At 38.3% G+C, this 25,316-nt stretch overlaps 1 protein-coding gene across 1 annotated transcript; it reads left to right on the top strand.

Moving 5' to 3' along the window:
* The first annotated feature begins 645 nt into the window (after positions 1–645).
* On the top strand, positions 646–24,957 carry Lrtm3 (leucine rich repeat transmembrane protein 3). The gene is made up of 4 exons (XM_085836913.1): positions 646–889; positions 1,013–1,049; positions 1,324–1,366; positions 5,559–24,957. The coding sequence occupies exons 1-4, from the start codon at positions 701–703 to the stop codon at positions 24,955–24,957; spliced, it is 19,668 nt and encodes a 6,555-aa protein (XP_085693039.1). The 5' UTR covers positions 646–700.
* The last annotated feature ends 359 nt before the right edge of the window (positions 24,958–25,316 follow it).

Genomic DNA, 25,316 nt, shown 5'->3' with positions numbered 1-25,316 from the left:
TATTTTACATACTTTTTCATTAGGGTAACAAATCAAATATGTCAAGGAATTGTGTATAGAACTGTGTTGCTTTTATTAAATTAATAGAAAATTATTGGTTAAATTAAAAATTATAAAGCTGAGTGTGGTGACTCATGCCTGTCATCCCATTACTAGGGAGACTGAGGCAAAGGATTTTCATGAGTTCCATGCCATCTTAGGCTATATAAAGAGTTCCAGGGTCCCCTGTGTTATAGTGGAATTCTCAGTCTCAAGGGCAGAAAGAAAGCTAAGTACCTAATGATGCCAACAGAGGTGATGCACATGTGTGCTGAAGCTCTCTAGTTCAGAGGCAACCCAGATTACATAGGGGTTTCAGGCCAGCACAGGCCATATAGGGGCAAGGCCTTGCTAAATAAATAATGACCAACATACTTCCATACATGGACTGTACATGTTTCACCTGTGACCTTTTGTCACTGCAAGAGCTGCTGTGAGTTAAACACCCACTGTGACATGTACCTTACTTTATTCAGTCCCAGAGCAAGCACTGCGCCATTGGACACATGCACTGGATGACACCAGAAGTGTTTTTGTGTTTCTCTCTTTTTTATTTTCTGGTAGAACTTTGCATGTGCTTATCAGATAGGTGGGGAGAAGAGCTTTTCAGATTTGAAGGACTTATGAAGCCAATGCTTTCCGAGAGAGATACCAACCCATTATGGCAAAAACATCTAATTTCTACACATTATGGGACTTTCTAGACTATTGGATCTTTAGCAATGCTTGGGTACCAATCCTATTCATAATTTTCCTAGGAGTTACTTTTGAGATAATCCTCGTAAAGACTTGTGAATTCCTTAAGAAGAAGCTTGAACTATGGGAAAGGGGTAGTTCAGGTTCTCAGAAGGTAAGAAATAACTGACCTCTTGCTCCTATTTTTTAAAAAACACTCATTAGAATAATGTATTTAAAAACCATTTAACTTGATAGCTGGTTTACTCTCTAACATGTTTATCTTCCCCCCTTGAAGCAGAATGAAGATAGGTTCCCAAAAGGCATGACGTTTGGTAAATATCACACAATTTCATCTTATTTGTTTCCTTACTTATTTATTTAGGTTTTGGAGACAGGGTTTCTCTATGTAGCCTTGGCTGTCCTGAAACTCCCTCTGTAGACCAGGCTGGCTTCAAATTCATACAGATCCACCACCTCTCCCTCCTTCTCAGTATTGGGATTAAATGCATTAGTCACCACAAGTCTGTTTACAACTTCATTTTTTAATATAAACTTATGTAGCCTAAGTGTCTTCCTCTGATCCTGTAACTTTTTGTTCCCATCTAGCTTTAGAGAGCTGGTCAATTACCCACACATCTTCAGCAGAAAGGTAAGTGAGGCGAAGCAACGCAACTTGTTTACGTTCCGCTCAGATTGTCTCTGAATGGAAGAGAAGGTTCTTCCCAAAGGCATGGTAAACTGTAATTTAATCCAATCTTGTTTTTAAGTGGCTGCCTTGCTCTAATGAGGATGTTTTATATATTGGTAAAATTGTCCTTTAAAGTAGACAAAGCTTATAGAGCTTAAGTGACTCAGGTTCTTATAAAAAATCCCTTCACTACTTACAAAGAAAGAGTAACTGCCAGTTCATATCATTCAGTTGGAAAAAAACTTACTTACCATTTACCACGGATGGAGCCAGCAGTGAAGGAGGTGCTGTAAAACTGACAGGCTGTTCTGAAATTCAGAATGTAAGTTGAAATCTATCAGCTGGCTACAAGTACTTCAGAAAGTAGGTCAAAATCCGTCAGCTCACAACTACCTAATTGCTGTGGATTAAACACCAACATTATCATTACTCTTTGTGTTACTATCTTAATTGTTTTTAAAAACTCACTCTGTGGTTATTAAACATCTATGCATACTAGATACTCCTTGATGCCGGAACACAAACACTTAAGCTAGTTCCTGATCTCCAGAAGACATATAGCTACAGGAAAATTGCCTCCCAGTGTACAAACATTTAAAAGATGTCTAAGCCAACCTAGGGTTTTGAGAATAATTTCATGAAGGAGACACTAGAGCTGGGATTTCACTCTTTAAAATTACAGTTAGGTATTGATTTGTTAGTTTGTTTGGTTGGTGGGGCTTCTGCCTCCTGAGTTCTGGGATTGGGTGTGCACCACCATGCCTGGCTATAAGACATGCTTTGTCTTTCCATGACATCACTCATTTCTTTGTGCAGAATCAATCTGGAGATTGATAGTCTTAGTTGCTTTAATATTTCAAATCTTCTAAATTTTAAAGTCTAGTTGCTTTGTTATTCCATCAGGTCCTAGGAATTTTAGTCCTAAGGTAGGTGCCTCAAGAAGCAGAAACACTGTGTGGAGGGTCCAGGTTAGTGGAATCCTTGTCAAGAGTGGCTGGCAGCAGAATTGCCATTACAGAATTTATGAAATTCCTAGACAAATGGATGGACCTGGAGGGCATCATCCTGAGTGAGGTAACCCAATCACAAAGGAACTCAAATGATATGTACTCACTGATAAGTGGATATTAGCCCAGAAACTTAGAATACCCAAGATATAAGCTACAATTTGCTAATCGCATGAAACTCAAGAAGAATGAAGACCAAAGTGTGGACACTTTGCCCCTTCTTAGAATTGGGAACAAAACACCCATGGAAGGAGTTACAGAGACAAAGTTTGGAGCTGAGACGAAAGGATGGACCATCTAGAGACTGCCATATCCGGGGATCCATCCCATAATCAGCTTCCAAACGCTGACACCATTGCATACACAAGCAAGATTTTGCTGAAAGAACCCAGATATAGCTGTCTCTTGTGAGGCTATGCAGGGGCCTAGCAAACACAGAAGTGGTTGCTCATAGTCAGCTATTGGATGGAACACAGGGCCCCCAGGGGAGGAGCTAGAGAAAGTACCCAAGGAGCTAAAGGGATCTGCAATCCTATAGGTGGAACAACAATATGAACTACCCAGTACCTCCAGAGCTCGTGTCTCTAGCTGCATATGTATCAGAAGATGGCCTAGTCGGCCATCAGTGGAAAGAGAGGCCCATTGGTTGTGCAAACTTTATATGACTCAGTACAGGGGAACGCAAGGGCCAAGAAGTGAGAGTGGGTGGGTGGGGTAGCGTGTGGGGGACTTTTGGGATAGCATTGGAAATATAAATAAAATAAATACCAAAAAAAAGAATTGCCATTACAGGCTGGGGAAACTCCGTAGTGCCATCAGACAACCATGGGACTGTCTAAGGCATTGGGGCTTGCAGTGTAAGGTGTGCACTGTCTCCAAGGCTCAGCAGAATATTGGCAGGAAAGAGGAAATCTTAAAAGTATGAGGACAGGGACTTTCAGCTTTCCATTCTGTGTGTCATTATTCATTCCTTTCTACTTAAGCAGGAACTAATCCTTAGATGGAGTTTCTAGGAGACTTTAAGGAAAGATGCAGCAATCACCTCTAATCAAAAGTATTACTTCCCATGGTTTCAGGTACTTGAGACCAGCTATAGTTGGAAATATTCAGTAGAAAATTCTAGAAATAAACAATTTATGACTTTTAAACTGTTTGCCATTCTGAGGAGCATGATGAAATATTCTGTTGTGGTTTGAATAAGAATGGCTGCCATAGGCTCAGATATTTGAATGCTTGGTTTCCAGTTGGTAGAATGTTTAGGGAGAATTGGGAGGTGTAAAAATATCTAATAGTATGAAGTATTTGTTGTCTCAGAGGCTTACTGCCTCTTTCTGCTTACCTAGGCCTAGCCTGGAAGCTTCTAGCATTGGTACAATCTTGTCTAGGCCTAGAATGTTTTCGGCCTCTAAGGCTTACTGCTGAATAAGCTCACCCTTTCTAGCTCTTTCTGACCTCTGGGTAGCTGATTCAACTCTGCTGTTCTGGCTCAAACACCTCGCCAAGCTGACTGATCCCCACTAGCACTCAGATTCTGACCGAATTGCTCTGGTTGGCTGCATCCTCATTTTGGCAATGTGTTCTAATGTTCTGGCTCTTTCCGGTTCTCTGGCTTGTTGTCTTCACCTGCTGTACTTGTTGTATTCACATAATCTTTGTTTTACTTAGCCGTGGCTCAAATGCATGCCATCATTGGTGCTGGTAATTTGGCATCAAAACAGAAGTTGCAAAGCACTCTTAGTGAAAAGTGAAGATTCAATAGAACATTTGAGACAGAAAAAAGTTAAGTAACTTTCACTGTGGAGTATTATAATATTCTCTTAGTTGTTGTTTTTAATCCTTCACCTAACACAAATCAAACTCCAGGGAACTCAGTAATAGAGTGCCTGCCTCATATGTTCTAGACCTTGGGTCCAATACCTAGGACTGCAAAAATTAATTCATGATTTAATAATTAAGTGTTATTATAAGAAGAAAAAGCATAGTGTACCCAGTGTTTGGTGACATCTACAGATTCAAGCATTGTTGTGACTGGGACTGGATCCCTGAGAAGAGAAGCAATATAACTGTGGTAGGGTAGGTGTTTTAGAGGAGCAAGCTTAATGAGGATATTCTCCAGTGGGCGTATACCTGGGTGAAAACCATTATTGAATCACCATTTGTGATTTACAATGGTGGAAGTTTAGTTAATTAGTCCATCAGTTATGTTTGTTTGTTTGAGACAGGGTCTTCCCATGTAGCCCCAGACTGGGCTTGAATTCAGGAATGTACTGCCTCAGCCTCATGAGAATACCATATATTGTTAAAGCCTCACTTTGTATCATAGTTCTGCCTTTTGTTGTTTAGCCTGGTGTTTAGAACATTGGCCTAAGCAGTTATGCTTACTGGCAAATCTAAAATCTGTAGTGTAAGTCTAAATATTACCTTGACAAAACTTCTTCTTGCTGTAGAGAAGTCATTCTTGCTCAGTTTATGCCTAGGGTCATTTAGATGACTCCTTGAACATGATGATGTTGTAAGATGATGTTGAGGGTCTGAGATCTTGTTTGACCGAGTAGACAAACAAGGAACCAGTAGAAGAAAATTGCAACATCTTTGCTTTATGTTCATTACTATGATCATTGCTCTAATCCAGAGGTCTACTGAGAAGCACTTCACCCAAATGCAGGCTTTTCTCTTCCCAGTAAATAGCTGGCTAAATTAATTATCTGTAGAAAATCTACACTTGATGAGATATTTTGCTGTTGTATCTACTAAAGTCCATAACACTGTTCCTTATAAAAACTTTCATGTAACAAACAGAAACATATTCTTTATAAAAGCATATAATCTTCACCCCTTGGCTCGTTGTTGTTAAAACACACACACACACACACACACACACACACACACACACACACACACACTTTTAGAGAGATTGAGAGAGAAATTCTCTTACTCGTAAATAAATGTTTTTGTCTTAACTTTAGCAACTGATTGGTCTACTAAAGGAAATTATGAGGTGATGAGTTCCTTAAAAGTTTCACCTTTATCTTTATGTTTATAAACAGTCTTGTTTTCTTCTATGGTAGACTTTTCTTAAGTCTAGAATGAGACCCTATAAACATGCTTATTGTAAGTTACAACTCAAACTGTTTTCTTATCTCCAGATTTGAAACCTTTTCAGGAAGAGTTGCAACTACTTCTCCATCTGAAGAGAATGGAGATAACAGGAGAGAAAGAGCTTTTTCTTCACACGATGACTGTGAAGTTCAAGAAAGCCATTTTTGTGAAAGTCATTCATCTTCAGGTGGGACCAGTGCACCTTTGTCAATGTTTCACTCAGAAGTAAAGAAAATTCTCATAAGCCACAAAAAAGATCCACAAAGTAAATATCAAGCAATACACTTTTCCTCTAGTAACTTATTTTCAATAATGAAAACCAACAGTACAAAAAACTCACTTCCTGATGATATTAATTTTCGAAGCACTTTTCAATTTATAAGAGATAAGGATCTCAATGTAACACCATGCCCTCTTGTCCATTTATTTCTTTCTGGTGACCAAATTAAACAAGTAGAAGAAAATATAAGAAGAAAAATCCCTGTGAACCCCAAAGCTACGTTACTGAGGGAAGTTGAGTATCTGCACCACAGATTTCCGGAGCCATTGATTTATAATCTACATTCTAATCAAATATTTATTCCTGCCAAAGCCCAAGATACTTTCCAGGACCAAAATGCCATGCAAAATCAAATGATTCATGAAGCACACTTTACTAGACAAAACCAACAGTTTATTTACAAACAAGAGTCAGTCAGAAGCCAGCATGGTTTTGCTCAACCTATAGATTTTATGAGAGTGCCATTTTCTAGCAGCATGCAAAACTCTTTCCAGGCTCAACATATAGATCAGAATGATAAGAACCAACATTTCATCCACGTCCCATGCATTGTTGAAATACAAGACTCAACCAAGGGCATAAAGTCTGATAAACATTTAAGTGAAGCCCAATATTCTATTTATTTTAATGACCCAAACAAGAGAAACTATTTAGTTCAAGAGCAACATAGTGATTTCCAAACTGCTGAATTGCTATGTTTAAGTGCAAATTCATTTGCTGAAGCTGTGTCACAACAAAGCATAATGCCAGAAGCCCAGCAACTCAAGGCTTCACTGGATTCAAGCCAGTATTATACACACAGTTCAATGTCTCTTTCACCCACCGTTAAAAGACAAAGGAGAAAAATACCAGACAACGAAAGAAAACTAAGTCTTAAACTTCCATCTCTAAAAGCAAAGAAAATGTCTTGTTCACGGGTATTTCCAACCATAGTATGTCATACTTCAGAAAATAAGATTGAGTTAAGATGTAAGAAGAAGAAAATAGTACATCAAAGGAAAATGTCAGATAAAGCATTGTATCTTATTTCCAAGCTAATCTCTAAGCTCATCACTCCCCGTGTTAAAAAGTATTTCTTTAAAAACCTAGTGATGGTCATTCTAGACTTAGTAAATTATAAACATTTTCTGCAGGAGCACGGTAGATCACCAGATACAAAAAAAATCAATTATGCAAGTTCTACTGATAGAGTAAGCTTGAGCATTGCTAAAAACATAGAACACTCATCCATGGTCAACACTAATGAGATGACAGCTCCTTGTTCAGTACTTGAAACAAATGGAGAGAGGACTAGTGATGACTCAGTTCAGCACACACTTGACCCGAACCTTCCAAAGCATGAGGGGCTTTCTGAAATGTTATCCGAATCTCTACAGAAAGATGTTTCATTTCCCCAAATAGAATCACACAGAAAAATCAAAGTCCAGAAGGGCATACAAACTATAGAGAATGTAGATGAGTTAATAGTCAATACACCCAACACACAAAGGTGCTTTCCAGAAGAAAGAACACAGAATGGCAAAAATTCAATGGAAATTGCTCTGAGCTTTTCGGGTATCAATTTACTTATTTCCCTAGGATCCCAAAAGCAAGAGAAAAATGAATTAAAAGACATAAATGTTCAAGTGATTACAGGTAGCATAAATCTAAAGGAAGAGAAACCACTGATGAATAATATTACAGAATATGATAAACAAGCTGACAGTGAAAAGCTAGAATGCAACACTACAAGCAATAAAAAAAATAAACATCAATATGACAGGATGTCAGATACCTCTCATAATGCTATGCAGGCTACCATTTCTGAACCCTTTGGTATGGAAATATATAGCAAATTAAAAACCAAGTCAGACACACCAGTAATAAATTCTAGTCACTCTGCACTACAAGAGAAACTACTAGATGAAAAGAAAATTCAGGAACTAAAGCATATTGATGAGAGCTCCATATTTAGAAAGCCACAAGAGTTTGACAGAGATAAAGAAGGAAAAAGTAGAGAAATAGTTCCACCACTGGCAGAAGACTTGAGAGTCATTGTGTGTCTCAAACAAAAGGTTGAAAATGTTCAATGTGAAATGGGACAGATACATTCAGAAAATAGAACAATTCAAAGTGAAGAGAAAGAAGTACAGTCACAGAGTATTTCTACACAGACAGTATGGAAGACTAGCTCATGTCCTTCAAGAGATCCACTACAAGTTGAGAAAGTGTGGCGAAGGACAGACAAACCTCCAGACAGAGAAGAGGCCGCAGGTCCCACACACCCACCTTCAATGCCAGAGAACTTGCCCACTAGTGAATGTTTAATTGAAACGACAGAATGTGGCATTCCATTTAATGGAAAGTCCACAAAGACATTGGATGGTCACATTACAGAAGACCAAGAAGATTGGAAAAAAGACTTATGTGCAGTTGCCACAAGACCTTTCAAAACCAGAAAAAAATCATTAGGAACAAAAAATGTACTCGGTGTCAAACATGAAATTATAAAAGTGAAGAAACCTGCATTTTCCCAGAGATTTTGTATTAGGGCATATGACCCTCTGATCCATAGGAGAAAAGTAGAAGGCAGTTTCAGAAGCATTATTAAACAAATGCTGTATTGTGCAACATTGGCAGCCAGACCTCTGAATGTTGACCCTCAGAGGTCTAGCATTCCCAATAACAAAATAAATATCAAAATAACACACCCAAAACCCCAAGTTGAAAAGAAAGAAAATAATCTCAATTCCCTTATTAAAGAAAAAGAAGCTGAAGATACTCTAGAAGTTCAATCGTGCCATGGTGTGAAAGTGGTGAAGCAGGCACTGCGGGCGAGAGGGGCTCACAATAAGAGGAGCTTCAGATGCAATGCACAGCCAATGAAGGAGATTAAAATGGAGAAAGAAATGTTTCAAGCAGAATCTTTCACAGACACAATTGAGAAGCCAGCTGACTCAATAAGAATGGATTCATTTCATGTTGCAAATATAAAGAACAACACATCTACACAAGCAGAGCTCCTAAATTCTGCAGAATTACAGTTGGTTTCTCCAACATCAGAAAAATTACTGATGGGAACCTCTCTGAGCCAAACAAGAGAAAGCAATGTTCCAAATAATGGAAATGATACAAGGGAAATTAGATGTGGTTTTACCCAAAAAGCCCAGACAAAATTCACAAATATAAGTATAGTGAGGCTGAAGTATATGAATAAGGTGAAACCACCAGCTTCAAAACCATTCAATATCAGAGGCAATAAAAAGAAGTCAAAATTAGACTTCAAGGCTAAATTTAAAAAGATAAGCCAAGCTAAAGCATTTTTACCTGAATATCAAAACACTATTTGCGCAGCCATCGATAGCAGAAGGCAGGGGCTATTCCATCATGCTCCACTAAAGCAAGGAGAACTAGCAAGCAAACTATGTGTTGCTTGCACTGCTGAAAGTAGTGCATTCTACAATAAAGAGAAGAAACCTGAAAGAGGGAAACAAAACCCCTTTTTACAGGTATTTCAGACTGGCCAACACCTGTGGGTTGATGTAGATCAAAGGAAGGAAACTCTCCCAGACCTATCACCTTCCTCTACAAGTCAAGAACAACCTGTTAACAGTCAAAGTATAAAAGTCCAAAAAGATTCCCTGCAAAATGCTTTAAAGGATAACCTCCAAATGGATCCCCTAGAAGCTGAAGAATTACAGAAAACTACCAAAACAGAAAATGCTTTAACCTTCCCTGTGGTTCCTAAAAGTTTATTTCCTAAAGTAGGGACCTCTTCGCCTGGTGAGTTTGCAAACACGATAGATGATGATTTAGAATTTAACAAAATCTCTGAAAGTGAACTAGGTTTGTATCCTGTAGTAAACGACTCAGAGACATCAACATATCTGCAGATGACATTCCTGCAGTCGTCTGACTCCGTTAAAAAGTCCTTTGTTTCTAGACCTAAAGGAAAGAGAAACACACTAAGATCAAAGAAGCAGACACCAGTGAGTCGGAGACAACGGAAAACTATGAGTGAAACAAAACTACCACAGATAGTTAACTTCAGGTACAGCAAAAACCTAAAATGTAACAAAGAAATTAAAGGTCCACAGCAAAGGGCTAACATAGCAGATGCCTGTTTGGACATTGTTCCTTCCAAGGTACATATTTTGCCCAACAAAAAAATTAGAAGCTCCAAATCATGGACAGAAAAACAGAGAACTAGAAGACTTGGTCGTTTGCAACTAATGCAAGAGAAGTCACCAAATGGAAGAAATAGTTTCTCTAGCATGAAGAACTATGAAGGAGAGAGGAAAGAGAAACCAGAAGAATTCCTGATCTCAAAAAATAGCCCTTGCTTTATATTTGGTATGAATCAAGAAAAAGACCACAATCTTGTTAGATCAGACAAACAACTGAACCAACAATGGAGAACCACCACTCGGGTACGACCACAAACACTCGGAGTGGCTAGTTTGTGTTCTGCAACATGTCCCGACTCTGATGAATTTCAATTAGAAAGGCTAGAGGCCTATTTCAGTGTTTCCCCTTTAAAGTTTGGGAAAGCCAAGGACAATGCATTATCTGAAAAAGAATGTGATCTATTTCATGAAAGACAACACATTGAACACACTGGTGACAGTGAAAAGGAGGCAAAGGAACTATCAGTCTCATACATTAATCCAAGCCATCGTGGGGAAATGAAATGTTACTCAACCAAAATGAAACACACATATCAGGAGAAAAAAATGTCGGATGAAACTTCCTCTTCAAAAAATGCTGCACCTGATATTAATATGAGCAGCAAGATAGAAAACGGCTTACTGAGTGAAAAAACACCCTGTTTCATGCAAATGAAGTCAGAGATACTGTGTCATAAAGGGAAGGTTACTTCAGATGATATCAAAGAAATTGATATTCAAGATAAAGAAGAAAAGCAAAATGATGGTGACACAGTATCAGTGTCACTTCCACAGCAGAGCCAACATTTTGTATTTTATTCACATCCAAGCAGGGATCCTCACTCTCATAAAGTAGTGGAACAAAGAGGGAGGGACATTCTGTTCGTTGTGGAACAAGATGTCCCACAGCAGAGTCAGTCAGCAGATAAAACGCAAGGACAGTATGATATTTATACATCAATTTCAAAGCCTCATTCCCTAAAATCAGAAGAATCACAAATAGATGCAGTTAAGACTGTTAGAACAAAATATCACAGTCCAGCTGATGGAACTCTGGCACAGGAATTGAACTGTTGGGATGGATTGGATAGAGATGAGCTTGAAAATGATCTACAAGCAACCATCTCAGAGTCTTTGAATCTCTCAACTCTTGAGGTACCAAGATCTAAAAGACAGAGCAAGGTGTTTACATACAAAGCCTTACAAAGTAAAATGTCTTCAGCTGGTGTAACTATGAAAGGAAGGAGAGCATTTGTTTCAAAGGTATTAACTATTCCACAGTGCGGTCATAGAAAAAATCTACTTCGAAAAACCTTGAAATCACAGATTTCTGAATTATTAGTACATTCTGGTGTCTTACCTGATAGCCTTAATATCATATTGGAAGACCCAACATCGGAGCAAAATAAAAGATTAACAGGGAAATTGACAGCAATGATGTTAGAGACTTTGGGTTTGTCCACACCTACATGTAAAGAAAGTAAGAAATTAAAATTCATGGACAAGGGAGATGAAATGAATAGCAATTATCTAACTGTTAAAGCAAGTAACGCAGCAATCTCTCAGACACATATTACTGCAGGATGTGGAACACCAAAACAACTTAAACCTGTGGCAGTTTCAGCCCTAAATGCTAGCTTCTCTTCTATGCCTATGTCTCTTGATGTTAGCACGTGTAATGGACTAAAAAATAGGGATATAATGTGGACAACAAGATTTAGTCATGAACTTCATAACCAGTCAGTACATGAAGAGAGATCTTGTCATGCACACCCCACTGACAAGGATGCTACTTCAAATGGCACCAAAGCTATAAAAGGTCAAGGTGAAAAAGGAAACTCACTGAGTTCCCAGCACTTCAATTTCACTTCTCAGAGTATGGCAGGGCCTAATTCTGTGAAATCTGGTTTAAAGCTGATTAATTCAGCAACATGTTTTGAGTTAGAGAGAGCTCTATATGATGGGCAAGCACAGCCGGTCAATGTAAATAGCCAACAAAGCAGCATGGTGAGTGGAATGTTGCAACTTCTAAATACAGAGGAACTTGAGATTGGCTCCATACCACGCAACAACACCTGGGATAGAAATCCCAGGAGAAAGGGTGACTACCCCATGTCTAAACAAAAAGCATGGGCTCAAAAGAACTTGAGAACTTTGAAACTTTTACAGAAACCCAGCCTTATGTCAACTGAAAAGAAAAGTGAGAACTGCACACTAGAGTTTCCAAGCAAAAGAATGTTGAGTCCCACAACAAAACAAGATTCAAAGTTGCTTAATATTGCAAGGCAGAACACGGGAATCCATAGAAAGAAAAGGTCCCATAATAGTAAACAGCAGTTGAGAAAGACCGTGCATGTGGAAGAGGCACTGACTAGTGCTACTGAAGATGTTGAGATTTGTCCACTCAAATTCATAACTGATGAACTGTTACTTGATACAGCAGAAAGGACTGCTTTCTATAGCAGAATACCTCAAAGATCTATGGCAGAGGAAAAGCCAAAGTTACAAGCAAACTTAGCCACAACTTCCTTGGGACCTGACACTTTTTTCATACCTGTTTTATTGGACTTTAAAAGCCAGGTAAACACGATCAAATTACGAGAAAACAAGAGTGTGTTGAATCAGAGATTTTCAACTACGAAAAAAAAGAAGCCATCCGTTTCAAAGATAATTAAAATAAATAAATACTTTATTACAAACCATAAGAAGGATAAATTAAGAGCCAAGATGAGAGCCATACAACTCGGTGAAAACCTAGCTGATGAACTTCAAAACTCTGTTCACTTCATGTCAACTACCTCTAACAGAAAAAATAAACTCAAAGCAGAGGTAGGTTTGGGAATGTCAAAGTTTACTCAGACAATGTCAACACATGGGGAGTTGTCGGTTGAAGGCATCATTGAAGACGATGGTTCTGCTGACAAAGATGGTTTCACCATGCAAGTAAGCCTGGAAAATTCACTTTCAAATGTGAGGAAATCACACAGTTGCTTAGAAATCTGTGAGCCGCTCAGTAACACTACCAAACTTGGCAAAAACAAAAGTGACCAGTCTGTTTTAAAAGAAAAGTCTCCATCTTATTTGACAGAAATTGTCACTTCTATTGCCAGGAGTTTATTGACTTCCAAAGAATTTAAAAAACAAGCTGGTAGCATGAGAGTGCCTAAGCTGTTAGCTCACAAAGGTGTACCTTCCCAGACAATGAAGTCCACAGAATCACAGTCACCTCAGGTAGAATTTGAGACACAGGACTTTAGAACCCCAGAGATAAAAGTAAATAATGATGAGATAAACACAGACATAAAATTCATCTACCCACGTATACCAGTACAACATATAAAAACAGAGTTATCACATAAAATACGGGATATGTATAGAAAATCTGCAAAAGGAAATTGCTTGGACAAAGCAATAGAGAAGAGGAAAGAGGAGTTTGGACAGCCGATTTTGTTTAAAATAGCTTCACAGAGAGGACAGACATTTGAAGCAGATCAAAAGAGACAACCTGATCCTTTCAAACCAGAAGTCTTTTCAGCTAACATGGTGTACCCCAAGGACACCGTGTTTCAGAAAAAAACTATTTATTTAATAGATCAAGCAGGAACCACAAAGGCTGGAGAAGAGTTTAGCCAAGACAGCGTCCTTGCTTGTAATGCACATTCTCTTCACATTGAAAAGCAGAAAAACGAATTTCAAACAGGCTGGGAAACAACATCCTCATCTTTTGCCCTGCTCAAGAAACAGGAAAAGCGTACTATCCTAGGACCTATGTGGAGGTCTTATGCCAGCGACCGTGCCTATCTTGAAACTCTAAGACGAAAAAATAAGGCAAAAATATCGAATGTGAAAAGTGCTATGTGTGCCAAAAAACTAAAGCTGAAGGCAAAGACAACGCCAGTTTCTCTCTTTCTTGGACCTGGGGGCAGAAGCGATAAAAAAGAACCAGGACATAGCATGCAGCATCAGAGCACATTAGAGCTGAAGAGAAATATACAAAACCTGCTTCTAAAAGCTAATTCTGACCCTGGGTGCATTATAACTCCAGTTAAAAAGCTTACCAGTGTAAAACTGGAGAAAGGCAAGCTGGAGGAGACAAAGGACATCCTTCCACAGATAATTCTGAAGAAGCCATCTAACCAAAGGCAAATGTCATGGTCAGGAAGTGTTGATGTATCTAGAAAACTAGCAGAAAATATTAAGGAGGCACATGACCATAGCTCTTTCAAGGACATTCGCCAGCAATTTTGGGTTAAGTCAGAACACTCTTCCAAAACTTCTGGTTTACAAAGAAGAATGAGCTCTGAGTTAACTTCACAGAAAGTGGAAACTGATAGTCTTGGACCAGATAACTCAAGAACTAGAAGAACAAAAATCTACAGTGTCCCACAAGTCAGCCTACAACATGAACATCCCCTGAAGAAAGGGACATGGGGACCAGGAATGGTTATCCAGCCTGTGAAACAGTTTTCTCCTTTCAGAATGGCAAATGAATTCATAATGAAACAAGACATCAAACCATCAAGCCCACAGAGGTTAGGAAGCCTGAAAATAATGGATAAGCCATTAGATTCGAAGGAACCGTTGGTTACTCCCAGGCTTATGGTACAGCAACAAAATTCTCTTCTGGGATCCATTTCCTCTCATGTGCCACATCAGCCTCATACTGAAGAGCCAAAGGAAGATATAAAAATGAGTAACAAAATCTTAAAGAATTTGACCCAACAGCTGAAGAAAATCTCAAATGAAGAAATTATTTCCGATATGGATCACATGTCAAGAAGTATTGAAAAACTACTCTTGCTTATTAAAGAACAGGAAAAGAGAAGAAAAAAAAGTAGAGGGGGTAAAAAAGTTGAAGTAGCAGAAGACATAAAAACAACAGTTAGGAAGTCCATTCCATTTCTAAATTATTCACCATCAAGAACACAATTGATCGATACAATAAAGAGCAGTGGTATGTTCATGCAAAGATATGGGACAGAGCCAACCGGGAGAATGGGCACATTGTGGAGAGAGCAAAGGCTGTGTGTACAAGGGATCAGCCTAGACTATGTTTATACAGATGAGCTTACTTCCAAAGTTATACGTCAAAACAGAAGAAGAACAGCATCCACAGAAAATGTTCTGTATCAAAAAAGGATAAATATGAAGGTGAGGAAGACAACTTCTGGAAGGCTGTTTAACATTACAGGATATAGAACCCTTAGCTTCAGAAAGGAACTAAGAGATAGCATGAAGACACAGAAGGAGCTGCCACCACAAAAAATGGTGGCAGATTTACTTTGGAAGGAGTTGTGTGCTTCTGGCTACATTGCATCTCAAATAAAAAAACTTAGGGAAGTAAGATCACAAAAGCCATATATTCCTCCACACATGTCGCTGAAGAAAACGAATAAAAATAAAAGGTTATCTGATAACAATTCAATATCAAGCACTGTTAGAAAATCATCACAATATACTATAAGGCACAAAGAACACCAAATGTTTTTACTAGATATGATCCCTCAAAATAAAGATCCATTACTGACTGGCCAACAGGTGAAGGAGCTTAGACATACCAACTTCAATTCCCATTTGGAACAAGAAGCATACCGTGTTGTTTTTCCAGAGCCTGGAGAAACGGATTACAGTGGATTTGAGGTTCAAAGACACAGAAAAGTTACAGATCTTGAATTCCCCACTGCACAAAGCATAAAGCAAGGAGTTTTGAAAGACTCCATCAAACATGCACTTTCAATTCCACCCAGAAGAGGAGGGCCCAAAAAAACAAATACTTCAAGTTCCAAAGAGCATGACATATTTCTCATGAAGCAGGATACTTTCCAGAAAAAGACATGTGCGGTGCAAGAACTCCTTAAACAAAGCACTTCCAAGGTAGGCTTGGGGTCTGTTGTCTGTCCAGTTAAGGAGTCCTTTGACTCAGAAAACACTAAGGCACCTAAGAAAGTGGGTATGTATCATAGCATAAAAAATATTTCCCATCTCTCTGGAAGAGAAGGATTAAGAGAAAATGACACAAAATTAGGTTCCAAAGCACAGGCATCTCTCAGTACAGATCTAGAGGATCTACAAAAAACAGGTACAGCACAGAGACACTATACAAAGTCCACTCAGAATCCTAGAGTCACTCTGAATTCTGTGCATTGCCACAAGAGGGAGCCTTTCTACTTAAAACCAACCTTGAGTACAACAATGAAGGACAGTAGTGTAGGGCCCAAAAGGGATCTCAAGGGAAAAGAAAAGGCAGAACCAGCCGACAGTCTATTAAAATTAATCAGACAGAAAGTGAACAGTTCCAAAAAATTGAGGCCAAAATATTTGACCATTTTTATCCAGAACAAAGAACAAATTCTGGAATTTTTTTTATCGTGTATATTAATTAAACTTCAGACTGCAAATACACAGAAACAAATCTTAGCAAAAGCAGCTCTACATTCAAAACTTTTTAAGCCAGTGGTAGAAAAAGCATTCAGTGATGTAAACAGTCTAGGAGATCAGTCTTCAAGTTCAGAAGGAGTTAGCCTGCATACTAAACGAGGAAAAGACTGCCCAAAAAATGCATGCAAGGCTTTCCCAATGTCTAATACTCAATCTTTGATGGACATACATAGGATTACACCACCACAGGTAAAGAAAGCACTAAAAACAGTAGGTAATTTGGATTATCGCACTTTAAATACAGAAAATGGAGAACAGAAAAGAAGGATAAAAGAATTAAATCAGCACCACCTGTCATTTTCCCTCAAGAATCTGGAGGAACAAATATTTTACTCCCCAAATTGTTCTTATGTCCAGTCCCATTTAGAGCCTCAAACAAAGGAAGCACTGTCAGAAGTAGGCAACATGTCAAGCAGGACAAAGGAGCTACCTTTGTCACCTAAAGATCAAATAAGTACTGTGTGTGAATGTAAACCAGAGTGGATTTCCCCCTCAGTTATTTCAGAGCAAACAAAAAAAGAAGATAAGGTGTTGCTTTTGGAGTCCAGCAGTAAAACTTTAAAATGCCCAAGCCTTTTGTTGTCGAAAAGAAAGCAACCATCTGGTGGATTACAGATAAGTGACTCCATGCTAAATGAGAGCTCACCCAAGCTAAGAATCAGCGAAAAGGAACTGTTATCACATAAAACAATCAAAAAGAAGCAAGAGGAGCTCTATCTGCCGGAGCTGTTCTTGCATTGCCTTTCATTATATGTGCAGTTTTTGCATGAAAATGAAAAACTGAAGGGTAACATAGAATACGGGGTTATGAAAGATATAATATGCCTTGAAAGAAAAGCCATAAACTTGGAGAGGTTAGAACTTGCACCTAGTAGGTCCACTGACTCTGCTCAAAGCAATAAAGCAGAACCACAGTGTTACAAAAAGGAGAAAACGATATACATGAAGCAGAGAAACGATAAACCAGGTTCGATTGTAATAAAAGTGTGCGAACCCATCCCTTTACCTCATTTCAAGCTGGATAAAGAAAAAGTTGATGTTATCATCTCAAGTAATCTAAGACAAGAAAAATGTAAATCACAGGAAGAGGAGACTGGCATAAAAGAAATGAAGATGGATGAAATAATAGGTTCTAGTATTACCTTAAAGACAAAGGACTCAACACTGTCTTATTCGTGTAGTGGAAAGAAATTAACTTTATACTTCGACACTACAAAACAAGACAAAGTACAAGAAAAGTTAAGTAAATCAGACATGAAAGCAACAAAATCTTTTATTTCATTACCATGTCTATCACATCCTAATTTAAATTCAAGAATAAAAGTAGGAAAAGATAAGTCAGGGCTACTAAAGGATTGCCTTCCACCACTAAAGTCCCGGCCATCACTGGGAGGCAGAAAAGTTCCATTTTCAAATCCATTTAACAGAGATAATGCATGTGGCTTAATAGAATTAAATTATCTTCCACAGAAGAAAGAATATAAGAATAATATACCACATTTGAAAGATATAGTAGATCTCAAACATATTGCTCAAAAGGAGAAGAAGCCACCTCTTAAACATTTGTTACATGGAAAGAAACTATGGTGGCACAATAAAATACAAAAATTTATCCAGGGCAACAAAAATAATCTAGATGTAGTTCAGAATAAACCTTGGGATTCTCTTCCTTCACATTTTCTGGAATGGGATCTTAAAACAAAAGAGGCATACTTAAAAAGAATAACGAAGTTCTGCCTTGGATCACCAGGAGTGTTAGAATTGTCAGGTGCAATAGGAATGTACCAGGAGCTAACTGATGGTCTTTTAAGCAGTACTGAAAAAGCAAATCATATGCCACTGAAAAAGAGATTGCAGACAGAGTCGAAGGAAGTGACACACTCAAGCAGACTATCTTTGAGACAGAAAATGTCTTCAGAACCACAGGAGTTACAATTTAATATTGAAGAAAAGGAAAAAAAGATACATGAAGATAAAAAAATGAAGAATTGGAATAAACCTTCCATATATCCTCTTTCTTACTCTCAAGTGGACACAGGAGTAAGTGGAGAGGAAGCTATGCAAATAAGAACCCAATCCTCTCGTCATGGCTCAAAGCTCCAAACACCATCAGATATAGGGAAGATTGTTTATAAAAAGTCTACTTTTGAACCTGTCTTGAACAGTGTAAAATGTCCCTTGGAATCTGTAATCCAGAAAGAAGAGAGTACAAAAACAGAAAAAAACATACATTTGAAAGAAAACCAATCAGTTTCACAGAAAATTCAGTTAGACGTCAAAGAGATAGGAAAAGATGCAGTTGTAACCAATCCCAGCACATGGACACAGACAGATGTAAATGAAAACTTGGAACATTTGCAGGAAAGAAAATGCAAACTAGGTGAGAGTTTAGCCTTGGCATCTTTACCTCATAGTAAGTTGGACATAGAAATAAAAGGCAAGGAAAAAACATGCATAAAAATAGGACCATGTTCTCTGCACTCACAGAGTATAGAATCTTCAGATGCAGAAAAACTATATTTTGCAGCATCTTCTTTGAATGATATCGTAAGTGATCCAAAAAGATCAAGATGCTTGTCATATATAGAAGGGGATGGAGTGAATGTATTTGAAAGAATCTCAATGCATCCCACAGCCAAACATGTGAACTGGAAGAAATCACCCCTTTCATGTGTACCCCAAATAAAGAGATTTAAAGTGGATCTTGAAGAGCAAAGTAAAAAGAAGCATGAAAGTAGTAGGGAAAAAGTCATGCTTCTGAGAGAAACATGTTCTGTCATCACTTCTTCAGATGTCTTTAAATTAGATATATCAGAGGAAGTTGAAACAGAAACAATGCAAAGCCATGTGCTCTACCCTGTGCTACAAAAATCATTGCCTGTAGGACAAGTAGGATCTACAAAGACCATTGATAACAATTTTACAAAAAGAAAACTACATCCACCATGGGAAGAGGAAGTACAAACCTCAGCCATTGAGAATTTGACATACCTCAGAGGCCCAATTTCCATGACAAAGATATCTGCACCTCCTTGTGTGTCCAGTGTCAAGAAACACAGAACCTTGAGCAAGAAAACTCATCAGTGGAATAGTAATGGAAAAACAGGAGAAAAACAAGAAAGAACAAGACACCATAATGTAGTTGCAACAAAACGTGATGCTTATATGTCATTGCTTACAACAGGGCAAATAGCATCCACAAAGCACATTTCTAAATGTTCTAAAAGAAAAATTCTGCTCCCAGAACAGGAAGAAGTACAAACCCCAACCACAGATGGTTCAACATACTCTAGTGATATAGTTTTAAAGGCAAAGATATCTGCACCTATTCATGTGTTCAGTCTCAGCGAGCATAGTACCCCAAGAAAGAGGAAGACTCCCCATGGGAAAATTAAAAAAAAGATAAGACAGAAACAGGAAAAAGCAAGAAAGTTTAATATGTGTGTAATAAAGACTGATTCTTCTATGCCTTCTAGAGCGAGTAAAAAGAAAGATATACTTGGAAAAATACAATTTTCTCTTCCACCATCAAAGGTTAAAGATGCATCAGACTCACACAAAACAACATACATAAAATCATCAGGTTATGTGTTAAAAAACATAAAAAAACCAACACAGGAAGAAGGAAGGAATAGATTCAGAAAAGACGTGAAAGATGAAAAGATCCCTAAATCAATAGATCAAAAGGTAAAAAAGCTACCACAATCATGTACACTCACTATGAAAGAGTTGCAGAGCAAAACCGAGGGAGAAAAACTTTCAGATCTGGCAAGGACAGTTCTAAAACTGTGCACCTCACAATTGCAACTCAATAAATTTTTAGATTCACAGATAGCTGATAGAAAAGTTTACAGTGAAATTAAATTACTGAAAGAACATGTGCCACAGAAAGAAAAGGTGGGTAAAAAAAAGCATGTAGGTGTGAACAGTATTGTAGTGCATCCCAAGAATATACATTTGAAGACAAAGAGCTCGCCTATTTTACCTATGCAGAATTTGAGTGACTTTCAGTGGAAAACTAGAAAGCAGGGAGGAAAGGTCAATGAAGATAGAAGTGATTCACAAAGAACACTAACTAAGAAGCCGACTGCTACATCTCCCCAGCCTATTAGTGGGAATACAAGAATCAAAGAATCATATGTATCAATGTTAACAAGACCCCCTGTTTCAATGGGATACTTTCAGAAATCAAAAGATTCTGAAGAAGGCATTTACATTCAGTCCATTACTGGAAGTTCTTCAATTAGTCTACACAGTGAAAAACATATGTCAGAGGAAAAGGAAGAAGCTGGAATGCAAATAGCAAAGCCCGTAACTCATAAATATCAACAAGCAAAGGTGCAGAAACTTAAAGATGAACAAGGCTTGGTTTTGATTAAGTCTCCTTTATTACTAGATTTGCCTCATCCCCAACTGTGTGAGAAAACAGAATTCAGTACCAGAAAGCTAAGACTTACAAATCCTGCTTTGCAGAGTATAGCAACTGAAGGAAAAACAGAACCGAGGGAGGTAGGGATCACTGTCGGTGGGACCATGAAAGATGCTAAAAAGCATCAGATGCCCCAGAGAGAAGATACATATAGAAAAGAAATAATAGAAATAATAGACAGGAGAGGCACAGATGTAACTTTGAAATCACGAAAATCTCTTCTGTCCCAGAAGCTCCACAGATCAGAACTTCACATGAACATTAAAGCCCCCAAACCAAAGAAGCATGATGACGAGAGCGAGTCTCGAGTTTTGAGGAAAATGTATACTTCCAAAGCCTCTCTAACCAGTATCACACGGTGTAAAAGTGTACAAGTAGCTGAAGTAAATAATCTTCTGGATGGTTTAGAAAGCAAGCCATCTTCTCCACTCCCACAAATTGTTACAGCATTATCAGATATGAAAAAAATGACACACAAAGAGGACATGTGTACTGATGTCAGAAAAGGAAAACAATATTCAAAACAGATAGAAAAAACAGTAGACTTGACAGTTGAGATGCCTTTCAAAAAGGCAAAGGTCTCACCAATTTCACTTCTTCTTAATACAAACAAATTTGTCCTGAATATGAAGGTTCTGGAGAAAAAAGTACATGAAAATAAAAGTGAACTCACTACTGTTGCATCACGGACTTTCTTTTCCATACCATCACCAGATTCTAGATATTCACAGGACAAAACACAGAAAGACGCAGCAGGATTTACAAAATCCCCTCATCCACAAGAAAATTTCCAAGAAATTGCCCAGGACACAGCAACCAGCGAGTTAGCTGAGATTGATTATAAGTGTATTGTTAAGGCAACCGAACACAATGTGCTACTGCAGCAAAACAGGTCACAGACGTCAAAGTGTGTGACCAGTGCCCTGCGACTACGTCAACATCCACATATTAAATCAGAACGTAAGCCAACCTTTCCACATCATAAAATCGATTTCACAAGGTTAGGTATCATAATAGGGGAAAAAGTGCTGGACATGTCCTTCAAATGGCAAAAGGATCAGCTAGGAAAATATAAAAAAGAATCTTTAACTAAAAATTTAAATTGGAAGAAGGAAAATGAAATCAAAGATAATTTAAGTTATAAAGCCAAGTTTTCAGTTTCTCCAATCTTTTCTTTAGAAAAGATACCACTTAAAAAATTAAGCAGTGTCCATTTGAGTAAATCTCAAGGTAAGGGAGACCAAAGTGTGACGATGATAGAGCAAGCCAAGACTGCAGCCAAAGGCAGCCAGCAGGGAAAGCCAAAAGCTTTCCCTTTTCTGAATGTTCCAGTTCCCAACAGAAATCAAGTAAATGTGGATAGAAAACCTGTAGTGAATATCAGTCCACAAACACAGTCAAGGGTACACATGAGTAATAAGGCAGTTTGTGACAAAAGAAGGAAAGAAGGTCCACCTTTGACTGTTCCTGCAAAAAAAAACCTTCAAGGACAAAAATTGCTTCAAACAAATAATCTCAATTCATTGTATGCCTGTGTTCCTATTTGTCCTAAAAGCCAGAAAAACAGATTCACAGTAACAAATCTGAAAAGAGAACTGAGACCCAAATATTCAACTATGAGAATCCCAAAGTACCCAATTTCAAAGATACTTGGCAGTCCGAGCAGGAAGAGGAAGTTGGAATATGCCTTCAACAAACCAAAAACCGTGGTTCCAAGGAGTAATGATTTCCCTTCAGAAATCATTATCAGAAGTCTTTCTGTTTCCATGATAAATCCCAATGAAAGAATAGTTGAATCAAAACCAAATTCCAGAAGGGAATTCCAGGAGAAATTGCCAGATGCTAGTAAAATTAAGGATATCTTAATACATAGAAACTCATTTGACACTGGGGAAGCTGCTCCAGGAACTGTGCACATATTTCCTGATAAAAACAATGAAAACAAAGCACTTGCAGAGCATTTGTTTCCCATTTATAAAATTCTTAAAAGTGTCTTTGAAGTCCCTGTTGAAAATAAGATCCAAACCCGAGTTCTTTCTGAAATACTGGAGGAAGTACAAGCCTACAAGCCTGGTGCTGCAAAGGCACCTCCTTTGCCAGAGAGTTCAGACACATCATCAAAAATATGTGCCACGTTGCTACATACACCTCTTTTAAAACAGCCTACTCCAGAATTAAAAAATACGCTTACTATGCATTTAGTTTCCAAAGCAGCTGAGATAAAACGGAATCAGATACCAGACATGGTGAACACATCCTTACAGAACCGTGACCCTCGCCCCCAAGGGACTATTTCAAAAGATAACAGTTACCCGTTCTATCTGAAACATATAAAAATGAATCTTAAGTCTCCAAAAGTTGATACTATACAGGCCAACTTAAAAAACAATTATGAAAGAGATTTTTCTTCTCTCAGTTGTGTGAAGACACCTGCAACTAATGTTTTAAGTAGCAATAGGAAGGCCTTGACAGAACGAAAGGACATCAAAAAGCAAGAAAGTGTAACACCATTAGCAAGTTTGAGTAATGTCCCCTTCATTCATGTTCTCAACAAGTTCTCAGAGAGAGAAAAGGACAACCTTCTTGGGCATCTTTGTACAAAAACAGTGCAGATACAAACAATGGGCCTTCCCAGCATAGCCACAAAATCTTATGCAATAGCCAATGGCCAGGATAAATCAAAACCCTTATTTAAGTGCATCCATACTGCCACGAAAGGGCCAAAACGAACAAACCAAGTTTTAGTACTTTTTGATGAAAAATCTTTTTCTGAAATTGACTGTGATTTGCAACACAAATACTTCCGCTCCCTCCCTAAGTCTTCTGTCACTGTGGTCTCTATGCCAAATGCACTTCCCAAACGCACTTCCAGGATAAGTAAGGGTTCAGGTTCCATATGTAAAACAGTAGATGGCAGTAAGGAAAGTAGTACTCTTTCCTTTGACAAGAAACTTTTACAACATGTTTCTCTCCCAAAGATAATTCCACAAGAAAGCTCCTTATGCTTCAGAAAATTCCAGGAGCCAGCTAATGTTCCTGACTTTTTCCCTGGCCTACGAGACACTGATCAAAGTGATCTATTTCTTTCAGATTTAAAATTACAGATGACACCAGAAAAAAATAAAAAATGTCATGTATGGTTTCAAGAAACCAGTGCATACAAGCATTCTGCTTCAGGAACTCAACAAAATGCTGCTGATTTAGCCAATTCACTTTCATCTTGGATTTCTGATGGGACGAATGTCTCCCTAAATACTGAGACTTCAACTGACACGGTAGAATTTCAAGCTCCTGAAGAAAGTAACAGCGAGGAATGTGTGTTTATAGAAACCAATCTTTACTTAACTCAGGATTCACAAAGTTTTCTCTCTGAGGTACCTAAAGACATTTCATTGACAGATATTCCCATAGGCGATAAAGAAACTTACTTGAAACCATTTTCCCATAAAGATCCAAATGACAGCCATACAAGAACCCACAGACAACATATCTTCCCTGTGGCACAACCTTTCTATCAGTCTCAAAATAGCAGGAAATGTAGGTCTAACTCCAAAATGCAGCCTCCTGACTGGTTGTCTCACAGTTCATCCAGTACTGTAGAAATAGAGTCTACATCATCTTCCATCATGTTCAGTGATGAAAAGCATTGGACTAAGACCACATGGAGAAGAACAAGCTACTCTTTAACCTCTTCAACAACAGAATCAAGTATTAAATTGAGTCTTGCAAAAACCCATGGCAAGTCTCACATGTATCCACAACTCAAGGATAGAAATAAGGCTAGATCTGATTTATGGAAAAAGTCCAGACTCTACCAGAACTCACATTACAGCCACTTACGCAGTAAAGAGAAGCAGACAAAGAAGAAGAGACAAACCAATCAGATGCCAGAGCCAAATGCTCATTGGCAGAACATCCAATTCTATTCAGAAAGAAGAGAAAACCAGCCCTTTTTTTATGTCTGTGTACCAGCAGACTCAATGGATGTTATTCCCAAAACCGTTCGCTGGGTTATTCCCAAAAAATTTTTAGGGAAGAGAAACTTCCAAATTCCTCAAGTGGCAAATATTTCAAAACCTTGGAATTTATGGAGTTCATCCAAAAAGTTGTTGGGGTCACTTACTGGGGCCTTTAATGCAATCCGTTATGGTTAGTATCAGCTAACGTGGATTCTTCTGAATTGGAACACTGGTTGCTACTGTGATATTCTATGAAAATAAAATAATAGAATGTCATATTTCCTTGAGATGTGAGATGTGTTTGCTCAACTCAGCTCCTGTAAAGGTAGACTCATGCCGTTCTTGAAGGCTGTGAATGGGGCATGGCTCTGTTCCATGCTAGCAGGTAAGAGTTCTCCCTTCAGTAAGTGCTGCTTCTTCATAATCCTAAAGTGAGAGGTTCATAGACCAGAAGCCCTTTTCCAACCCTTCCCTCATGGCTGAAGGGAGTGGGAAGAACATTCTATTTTGGACAAGGTGGAGAATAGGTAGCTGAGATGAGAAGGAGTGACATG

This window comes from Mus caroli, unplaced genomic scaffold (genome assembly GCF_978045245.1).
Source record: "Mus caroli unplaced genomic scaffold, Mus_caroli_1 scaffold_1, whole genome shotgun sequence".
NCBI lineage: Eukaryota > Metazoa > Chordata > Mammalia > Rodentia > Muridae > Mus > Mus caroli.
The sequence above is the reverse complement of the archived record's forward strand: the minus strand, read 5'-3'. Positions and strand labels throughout refer to the sequence as shown.